The sequence below is a fragment of the Aspergillus alliaceus genome, assembly GCF_009176365.1.
Source record: "Aspergillus alliaceus strain CBS 536.65 unplaced genomic scaffold BDW43scaffold_42, whole genome shotgun sequence".
NCBI classification, from domain to species: domain Eukaryota; kingdom Fungi; phylum Ascomycota; class Eurotiomycetes; order Eurotiales; family Aspergillaceae; genus Aspergillus; species Aspergillus alliaceus.
Window position 1 is genome coordinate 324,906 of NW_022474725.1, and position 9,932 is coordinate 334,837.

Below are 9,932 nucleotides of genomic sequence, written 5' to 3' on the forward strand. Positions count from 1 at the left end.
ATAACCTGTAACTGGTAAACCGTAAGGTCTACATTCCGGCCATCCTTGGAACGACCATCTTGGCAAGACGGCAATGTCAACAAGCCAAGAACCCTCTGGAAAGCAAACATGATCATCCTCTTCAGCTCCAGTATAAAGTCTGTTAAATCGCGCCCTGAACCGATTGGTCCTGCGAAGTTAGCTTGGCGGCTATCTTTTCTTCGTTATATAAACTTCCATTCTCCCTAGCGGCTACTCAATCACCACTCCTTTCATTCATTCATTCCCTTGATCTTCCCTTTGAATACTAACAATAAAGTCACACTCTGTCCAACACCAAATAAATTCAATAAAAAAAATTAGCAAAAGAAATAAAAAGAGAAAAAAAAAAATTGAAAATGAAAAGTAGCGGAAAGTACCCCCACATGATACAGAACAGCAACATGGATATCAACACCGCAAAGCGTTTCCTCCCTATGCTAATATCCTATGTAATCGACTGGGTGTTTATCGTGTACGTATTGTATATTATACTATACACCTACCTACCTTACCTACATGTCAATATGGATGTATACTAATAAAAAGAAATAGCGGAATAGCTCTAATAGGCTACGGCTTCCACAAAGTCACTCCCAACCACCACCCCTTCACTCTCACAGATCCCAGTATCTCGTATCCCCACACGGCCGACGAAACGGTCACCACGGTGGTCCTGGCGGTGGTCGCTTTGATCGCGCCGGCTGTGATCGTTGTTCTCGCGACGCTGGTGTTTATCCCCGGGTCCCAGTCCCAGCTCTCACCGGACCGGGTCACGGCCTGGCGGTTGAAGATCTGGGAGTGGAATGCTGGATGGTTGGGGTTGGGGCTGGCGGTTGCTGGGGCGTTTATGGCGACGGAGGGGCTGAAGGATTTGTATGGACGGCCGAGGCCGGATATGTTGGCTCGGTGTGACCCCGATCTGAGCAATGTAGGGGCCTATGTGGTGGGCGGATTGGGAACGAGGTTGGAGGGGGCGCCGAGGGTGGTGAGTTGGGAGATTTGTAGGAATCGGGAGAAGGAGTTGGTGAAGGATGGGTTTGTGAGTTTTCCAAGTGGCCACTCTTCTTGTGAGTTCTTCTTCTTCTTCTTTTTTTTTTTTTTTTTTTTTTTTTTGTTTTACTCTTTTTATATCCTATGTTTGAGAACAGGAGTTGATTGTGATCTATTTCTAGTTGCCTTTGCCGGTTTGACATACTTGAGTCTGTGGTTATGCGCCAAGTTTGCCATTGCATTCCCCTATCTGGCACGTTCCCCCTTCGGCCAGGATCTGCGCGCCCAGAAGCGTGAGGCTATTCGGGTCCAGGGCGCTGCTCCGCCCGTGCTCATGGTGATCCTCGCCTTCGTGCCGATGGCGGTCGCCTTCTTCATCTCCGCCTCGCGCTGGTTTGACTACCGGCATCATGCCTTTGACATCATCTTCGGCTCCGTCATGGGCATGGTTTTCGCCTGGGGCGCATTCCACCTCTACCATCTCCCGATCACGCGCGGCGGCGGCTGGGCCTGGGGCGCAAGAAGCCGGCGACATGCCTTCTTCAAGGGCGTGGGACTCCCAAGCCACATCGGCGGCAACAACTGGTCCAGCATGAAAGACGTTTCCCAGACAGAAGCGCACACAACACAGGACATCGACCTAGAAAGCGCGCCACGCAATCTAACCGAATAAGTCTCACTGCCGCATCCCGCCAAGGAAAAAAAAAAAAAAAAAAAGAAGCCGCGCTAAAAGACCCAATACAGGGTGTGTTGGATATTGCAGTCCTCCCAATGTTAGTTAGTCATAGCCGTATGCCCATAGTCCGACCATATACCTCCAAGTTAGAACTTCATCATTCAACTCACACACAGTAAGTATACCGTGTACCATATCACCTCCACCCCCCAACCCTCCCCTCATCCCACCTCGCCTTCGCCTCCCTCCTAGCTTCCAACTTCGCCCCCTCAGCCCGCACCCTTCTCACCCAATCCGCAACCTCCTTCTCCGTCGCCCGTCCATGATGCTCCCCCTCCAGAAAACTCTCCTCGACGGCCTGACACACCGCCTCCTGCTCCCCGATCGACCCGGCAAGCCGCTGATACAGCGCCTTAGGCGACCACGGCGCCAGCGCAGCGTCCATATCCACCTGCTTCTTCCGCCACGAGACCTCTAGCGACTGGTGTGTAAGCAGAAGCGTCTCCGTCTCGCCGCGCAATTCTCCAACCCGCGCCTGCAGATCGAGTAAATGGGCCGCCAGGTCCTTGTTATACTTGAGTAAGGACAGGAGGTATTCCTGATGCGCGCTGAAGGAAGGGTGTCGGCTTGCTAGCGCCGAGATGAGGTTCGGATCTTGCAGGATCGTCTGTAGGTCCACCGTTCTGTCGATTTGTTAGATCATCTATATCACATTGCTTTTGGTTGAAAAGTGTAGAGTGAGTAAAGGGGACCCACGATTTGTCCTTCACGGGCTCTGGTAGCCAGCCCTCTTCGGCGCTGGGGGGTTTGGGGAGAGACGGCCCCGGTTGGCTTGTGTGGGGGGTGTAGTGGTGCATGTCTGCTCGGTAGGGTGGTTGCGGTGTTCCCGGGTGCGAGGGGTTGAGCTGCGGCGTACCCCGGCGACTGGCCTCGTGGCTGTCTGGCTTCGGAGGCGGGGGTGGAGGCGTGTCTAGGTTCAGTGCTGGGTTCATTGTTGCGATTGACTGGCTGGTTGAGGTTTATTGGATCGCCTTGGTTGAACTCTATGCGGGGAAGCCCATGCGGGTGGTCACGTGATACACAATGCTAACAGGATGGTTATAGGTCGATATATCTAGTCTGTGGTGTTGTAGTATATTGGGCTGACTTGGGAGGGAACTATCTGTGCGTAGGTGAATACTCTATATATGGCATACAATGGCTCGGAATGATTACAGTTGGAAATATAGTATAGGCGATGGATGCCTGAGGCTACCACAGATGGGATGATCATGGCCTTGAAACGAACGCTAGTCATAAGTACTACTTTTATAATAGACATCAAAAAGATCGGATATGTCCCGGCTGTCATGCATTGCATCCCTTGCGGCCTCTAGGCGATTGGAGTCCCGTATCCCACCTCCTGTAGCACATCTGGCGGGTAGTCCGCCACGACTTCCTGCAGCCAGGGGCACAGATAGCGAAAAGAGGAAGATTCTTACCTCCTGCACCTCATCTCTCGGGCCTGATTACTCCCCGGAGAACAGTGACCATACTCAAGCCCGAATAACAGGGACACGGCAAAGTCAGCCATTTCAAACCGACGCCAACCGGCCCCTCTCAGGAAGTCGGCAATCCGGGATACAGGTAACGGGCGCCATCAAGCAGCGCAGTAGCCCTTACTGAACAAGAACATTTCCCTTACGCAAGTGTGAAAAGAAAAAGCCTTAATCCACCCTCCGCCTCACCTCCCGCTCTGATGTATCAACACTCGACCCCCGAATAGCCTCCATAACCAACTCACGCAGCTGCGCCTGCGTCTCCTCACTCTGGAAATCTTCCCTCGCCGCTAACTCATCAATCCTCCGCTTGAACTCCGGATCCACCTGCTCGGTCCCTGCATTCGCCTCTTGCTCCGACATAGTCCCCAGATTAACCTGGATGTTCGGCGGCAGCGGCGGCGCCGGGTTCAGCGAGTCGGCAACCTGGTCCTGAGCGGGCAGAGGAGGCAGACCCATCACCTGGCGGAGGTAGGCGGCGACCTCGGGGAACGAGCCGTCGGCTTCAATGGTCTCCTGGGCGGTGAATCCCTCGTCGTTTTTGTGGGCGTAGTTCACGCCGAGCTCTTCGACGAGGCATTTGGCAATTTCGACGGTCTCGGTGACGAAGAGGCAGGTTTCGGCGTCTTCGTCGAGGAGGTTTACGTCTGCGTGGAATTCTTGGACGAGGGCGCGCAGGAGGTCGAGGTGGTTGTAGGAGGCTGCGGCGTGGAGGAGGGAGTAGCCGTGTTCATCTTGGTTGGAGGCGATGGAGGGGTTGGAGCGCAGGAGGGTGAGGAGGGCGGTTGGGTTGTCGCAGGCGAGGAGGTAGGGGTTGGGTTGCGACATGGTGATTTGAATGGAAAGTATGGCACAAAGAGAGGTTATTTATAGAATTAGAAGAGGGTGTGAAAGAAGCGTTGTGTACTGAATGGAAGTTCTTTGGGAGGTTTTTATTATAATTGAGGGGTTGCTTTAAATGTTTTTATTTCCCTTTTTTTTTTTATTTTTTCCTTTTAAGGTGAAAGTTTAAAGGCGGAACCGAAACCCCCCCAAATTAAGGTAATTTAAATTAAATGTATAAATGGAAAAACCAAGCCCCGCAGATCCTAAATCCAAATCAAATCAACATCGATAAGAAATTCAAGAGTCATCCATTGACTCATCTTCTTCGTATTACTACATTCCCTCCCCCCCTGCCTCACCTTCTTAGACTGTGCATACGCAGTTAAAAGAGCTCATTCCGATACTACCTTGTCTAACTCTCCTGCGCACATCCCTCCCTAGTCAGAACTCCCAGACAACCCCTCCAATACCTACCTCCGGACTGGCGCAATCAACCAAGAGATTCCTGTGTCTGCTCCAGACAAGATTCAAAATGGTCCAGCAGGACGCCGGAGACGTCGCACGGCTCGTCCAGTCCCTGGAAGCCGCCAGTAAGAGAGGCAAAGCCAAAGACAAGAAATCCTTCACATGCAAAAAGTCCACCTTCGCGGTCGCGGGCTCGGATAACATCTCCGTCGACTCATGGAAGTTCATGGACTGGGATTACAAACGCAGCGACCTCCCGACCTACGCGCGAGGCCTCTTCACGTCCCGGAGGAAAGACGGCACGCCTGAGATCTGCGTGCGTGGGTACGACAAGTTCTTCAATGTCGACGAAGTCAACGACACCAAGTGGAGGAATATCGAGAATAATACCCGCGGACCCTACGAGCTCAGCGTGAAGGAGAACGGATGCATTATCTTCTTTACCGGTCTGGAAGACGATACCCTACTAGTCTGCAGCAAACACTCGACAGGTATCCGGAATGATGCGGAGATAAGCCATGCGCAAGCCGGTGAACACTGGATCGAGCGCCATGTCTCGGCCGTGGGGAAGTCGGTGAAGGAATTGGCGCGAGAGTTGCGTCGCATGAATGCTACTGCAGTGGGTGAACTCTGTGACGATAGCTTTGAGGAACACGTCCTCGCGTACGATGAATCGGCCGCCGGGATCTACCTGCATGGAATCAACTACAATATGCCCGAGTTCATGACCTGTCCGGGCTCTGAAGTACATGCGTTTGCCGATAAATGGGGATTCAAGAAAGCCAAGTTTGTGGAATACGACGATATCGATTCGGTGAAGAGATTCCTCGAAGGGTGCGCAGAGTCAGGGACTTGGGATGGCCGGGAGACCGAAGGCTTCGTGATTCGGTGCCAGAAGAATGAACGGGGCAAGGGTCCGTTTCAGGATTGGTTTTTCAAATACAAGTTCGAGGAGCCGTATTTGATGTACAGACAGTGGCGCGAATGCACCAAGGCTGTAATAGCCGGAAAAGTCCCTAACATTAAGAAACACAAGAATATCACCGAGGAGTACCTGAAGTATGCTCGCAGACAGCTCGCCCAAAATCCTCAGTTGGCGAAGGATTACCAGCATAACCACGGCATTATCGCCATGCGAGAAGGCTTCCTCCAAGAACGCGGCCTGAAGGGGTCTGAGATCATTGCGATGGAGTCGGAAGGCGAGTATGAGGTGAAGGACGACGTGATCTTGGTTCCAATTGCCTCTCTCGGCTGTGGAAAGACGACGGTGGCTCTTGCGCTGGCCAAACTGTTCGGCTGGGGCCATGTGCAGAATGACAACATCCCCAAGCAGAAGAACAAGCCGAAAAAGTTCGCCCTAGACATCACGAACCTTCTCGGAATCCACCCGGTAGTGATTGCAGACCGGAACAACCACATGCGGCGCGAAAGACAGCAACTCATGGACGACATCTTCCCAGTTATCCCTAAAGCGAAGTTTGTAGCTCTGCAGTATGTCCACGAGCCCAAGGGGCAGATGCTTCCAGACATTCGGGAGGTTACGCGACGCCGGGTTCTCGACCGCGGTGACAATCACCAGACCATCCGTGCCGGAAGCAAAAATCCCGACGAGATCATCGGCATCATGGAGGGGTTCCTCAACCGTTTCGAGGGTGTCGACACCGACCGTGAACCGGACAAGAGTTTCCACGAGGTCATTGACCTCGACGTATCTGCCGATTCGCGAGAGAACCTGGAGACAGTAGTAACCGCACTCCATAAACGCTACCCCCAGGTCGTAAAAGAGGTCCCCACTCCACAGGAACTCGACGCCGCTCTCGACTGGGCAATGTCCGACTACCAGGTCGAGGTAGACCTCAGCCACCAGTACGGAGGGAAGCCCCAGAAGGACAAGAACATGAAAGGCCCCCAGTCGACCCCCACGCCCGTCCCAACCCCGGAGACTCTAGCAAAGGGCATCGAATACTTCTGCATCTCCCTCCCAGCGGCCGAGGTATCGGACCTACTCCAATCGTTATTCCCGCCCTCAACCGCTCCCGAGAAAGCTCGACTATACCGCCAGCTAGTGAACTCCCGCCGTATCCAGCCCACGTTCCACGTAACCTTGATCCATCGTGCCGTGAAGAAAGACTGCCCAGACATCTGGGACGCGTACACCCAGCAGTACATCCAGAAGATGAAGGAAAAGCCCGAGTCGGATCCCACCGTGACACCCGCCCTAGCGCCTGCTCGGGTCCGACTGGAACGCCTTCTCTGGGACGATCGCCTAATGACCTTCGTCGCTCGGATTATGCCCCCGGAAGACCAGGAGCAAGCCGGATGGGCTTGTGTGAATGATATCCCGCACGTTACGGTGGGTACAGTCTCGCCTCAGGTCAAACCCAAGGAGAGCAACGATCTGTTGCAGCGGTGGCATCAGGTGGGATCTGGGGGTGAAACTGGTATCTGGGAAGCTGATATCCCGGGTGTGAAGGTGGTATCGGGGACGGTTGGACTGGTAATGAGCAGGAAATAGTTTTACGACTGATTATGACTTGGCAAAAGTAGAAAAGCCTATCTGCTACTTAATGTAGGATTGGAACGGAAAGAAAAAACCAAGGGCGGGGGGGGGGAAGAGAAGTTATCATAGTAATGAATGAGCATACGTATTTAGACATTCAATTATTGTGCATGGTCTTATCCCGTAATTCTGCAAGTCTGGTATACGAGGCCCCGCTCCTGTTCTCAAGCTACATATAAAATACCTCGTGTATAAGGGAGGGAGAATATAAGTTGATAACTAGATACTACCCTAGTTCATGTGCAAGGGTGGGATAGAAGAATAGTTAGTATTGATATCTTGTACTACATCTACTTGAAATATACGCATGTCAAGGAGGAATAGCAGATATTCAAAGATGAGCGAACCGGCACAGACGCCGCGTGTTGCTACGTATCTCGAATATAAAACCGAACTTCGCACAGGGAAAAGCTCGCGATGGTTGAGTTAGTCTGGGGAGACCTTTAGGGGTAAAGATGAGTGATGGGATGACGTGTTAGGATAGCGAGTCTTGTAATCCGTTTCATTCATGATCATAAATAAATGCGATTTAGATCTGGACGCTCTCTCCCAATTCGTCATCCATCCATCAAGTTATACAAGGAATATAGAGTTGTAGAATACATAAGCTGTTTCTATCAGGTGACGACCGGTTAGTCCACAACATAAAGATGGCAAGTCAGCTGGTCATCCAAGTCGTAACGCGTTGGGCTCCGAACCGTCCCATGAATTGCAATCCAGTGCTACCCATGGGGAAGTAGCTGACCAGGTACCAGATCAGAGCGGCCAGCTGGAAGATCGACGAGATGAGTGTGAGGAAGGTGTTATGGAGCTGCGAGAAGATGAGAGTCAGCGGCGCTATTCAAATTAGAGTGCGAATTTCTTGGACATCGCTCGACAGGGATGTGGTAGATATGCGGCATCTGCGGTATATTCGTTGCCCCGAGCTCACATGTACCATGCACAGTGATGTCATGCAGATCTAGTCCTAGACTACTGTACGCTAGATCGCGCTTGCAACTATAAGGACGGCGCGCGGCAGAAGTGCAAAGGAAGACTAGGGGACGACACCATCCCCATGGAGGTATAGCACAAAACAGACAACTAAAACAAGGACTTACCCCGACGGCGAAGTACAGGGTCATGGCAATCGACCCAAAATAAGCGGCAGTAAAGGGTAGTCGTGATCCCGAGACCAAGTGCTTAGCGTAAACCAGGGGTCCCATGAGAACCGCCCATGACAGCAAGAACAGTAAGGAACCCACAGACCATCTAATGAAAACCGGTTCTGTCAGCCTCAAAACACTTGCGTGAGCGGTAGATGGTAATATGCATAGATGCTAGGTCCGATCAGAGTGCATGGCTCCCAGCCACACACGCCTTATACCGCTGCGTGCACGGTACCCTAAGAAAGCGTTGGCGTGCAGGAGCCTTGGGCGGATCCAGAGGGATGGGTCAATATTTGGAGACTTACAGGATGGCAAATTTGCGGGGTTTGAGCGTTAGGACCGGGAATAAGAAAAAGCAAATAAAGAAACAAACGGCAGCACCGGCATTGCATGCAATGAATACGAGCATCCGATCCCACCGACTCACTAGCGCGATCAATCAGCCTTGCGAACGCATTAGGAAAAGAAGGAAGAAGATCATGGCAAAAGACGGTAAAAAGAAACCAAGGGAGCGTATGTCCGCTCCTATAGTTTGCGTCCTGATGCAGGAACTGGATCTCCGTCACCTGGACTAGGCAGTGCAGAGTAAAATCAAGGAATGGGAATCTTTCGGAGAGTCGGTCATGAGTTCGGAAACTTACAGGCGAAGAAACTATCTTCCTCCTCCCGTCGACTTGCAGCTGGGAGGGGAGCTCCTGGAGCTTCGTGAGTGGGCAGTTGCACATATCCCTCGCCTTGGCCGAGCGGATTCCAGGACTGTAACCGGGATAGGAAAGAAGTAGACGAGGCGTTAGTGCGGACTGGGACGTCTGGGTCCCTCCGAGACCAGCCCAATGAGTTGACTGAATCGCGAAACGAATTAGTAGCCATGGTCGCTATTCGCTTTCCGAGTAAAACCTGTTTCTCCTTCCAGAATGGGGGAGTTAAAGATTTAGAAGGGCAGTAACTATTACTCCCGCGTTAGTGTAAACGGCGGGTAGGCCAGTGGGAATGCACCCTGAGTGGGCAAGCTGAGGAAACCTCTGCAGGGACTATGCACGACGGAAACCAATATGCGGGTGCAGATGATCTGCAGATATCAACGATGGTGGGTGGCCGAGAATGGGGCCAGCGACGGTGATAGGACCAAGCCAATGCGGGCCAGATGACTTTGCGCAACCGAGCTAGACTCCGAGCCTGGGGCACGGGGCAATCCTAATGAAGCGTCGCTGATGTGGGAGTCGCGTTGCGGTGATAAGCTTGTGATCGTCTTTTAGAGCAGTTCCAGATGGGTACCAAATGGTAAACGGCGCAGCCCTGTTCCCCCCGATTAAACTCTAGAAGGGGAAACTTTGACTCTCGAGGGTGATACGCAGAAAGAGGTGTATAGATCGAGCGGTGTAACGCTGCGTCCCACCGGAAATGACGATATATTCCACCAAAGGTATGCAAGCCGAGACGGTAAATCCCGTAGTGACTCACTGCGGAGATCGGAATGGGAGGGAGGGGGAAAGGCTGCAAGATGATATTATCCTAGACGGGCGGAACGGTGCGATAACACTGTATCGAGTGATCGTCTCTACACAGGCTGCACTATTAGCCATTGTCATATGACCTCCAAAAAGAGGAGAACTAAAAAAAAAAAGGGAAGAGGAGGGGGGAGGGGAAACAATTAGGGAAAGGAGGGGAGGGGGAAGGGGAAGAAGAGTGTGTGAGGGTGACGATGGTGG

The 9,932-nt window shown here is 52.3% G+C and overlaps 5 protein-coding genes across 5 annotated transcripts; 2 read left to right on the forward strand and 3 right to left on the reverse strand.

Annotated features, from left to right (window-relative positions):
• Positions 1 to 422: 422 nt before the first annotated feature.
• BDW43DRAFT_302434 (phosphatase PAP2 family protein) lies at positions 423 to 1,684 on the forward strand (the record flags this gene model as incomplete). The annotated part of the gene is made up of 3 exons (XM_032045234.1): positions 423 to 493; positions 574 to 1,088; positions 1,194 to 1,684. 3 exons carry the CDS (start codon positions 423 to 425, stop codon positions 1,682 to 1,684), a joined length of 1,077 nt encoding a protein of 358 aa, XP_031897374.1.
• A 25-nt stretch (positions 1,685 to 1,709) lies between these two features.
• Positions 1,710 to 2,693, reverse strand: BDW43DRAFT_285668 (vacuolar protein sorting family 37 protein). Its single transcript, XM_032042962.1, has 2 exons — positions 2,444 to 2,693; positions 1,710 to 2,370 (listed from the first exon to the last, which is right to left on the reverse strand). Exons 1-2 carry the CDS (start codon positions 2,677 to 2,679, stop codon positions 1,884 to 1,886), a joined length of 723 nt encoding a protein of 240 aa, XP_031897375.1. The 5' UTR covers positions 2,680 to 2,693; the 3' UTR covers positions 1,710 to 1,883.
• A 236-nt stretch (positions 2,694 to 2,929) lies between these two features.
• Positions 2,930 to 4,169, reverse strand: BDW43DRAFT_285669 (ankyrin repeat protein). Its single transcript, XM_032042963.1, has one exon. It carries the CDS (start codon positions 4,051 to 4,053, stop codon positions 3,394 to 3,396), a length of 660 nt encoding a protein of 219 aa, XP_031897376.1. The 5' UTR covers positions 4,054 to 4,169; the 3' UTR covers positions 2,930 to 3,393.
• Positions 4,170 to 4,348: 179 nt separating this feature from the next.
• On the forward strand, positions 4,349 to 7,195 carry BDW43DRAFT_285670 (tRNA ligase). The gene has a single exon (XM_032042964.1). It carries the CDS (start codon positions 4,583 to 4,585, stop codon positions 7,028 to 7,030), a length of 2,448 nt encoding a protein of 815 aa, XP_031897377.1. The 5' UTR covers positions 4,349 to 4,582; the 3' UTR covers positions 7,031 to 7,195.
• Positions 7,196 to 7,522: 327 nt separating this feature from the next.
• Positions 7,523 to 9,782, reverse strand: BDW43DRAFT_285676 (putative Golgi traffic protein SFT2). Its single transcript, XM_032042965.1, has 4 exons — positions 8,865 to 9,782; positions 8,529 to 8,649; positions 8,176 to 8,326; positions 7,523 to 7,886 (listed from the first exon to the last, which is right to left on the reverse strand). Exons 1-4 carry the CDS (start codon positions 9,091 to 9,093, stop codon positions 7,734 to 7,736), a joined length of 654 nt encoding a protein of 217 aa, XP_031897378.1. The 5' UTR covers positions 9,094 to 9,782; the 3' UTR covers positions 7,523 to 7,733.
• Between the last annotated feature and the right edge of the window lie 150 nt (positions 9,783 to 9,932).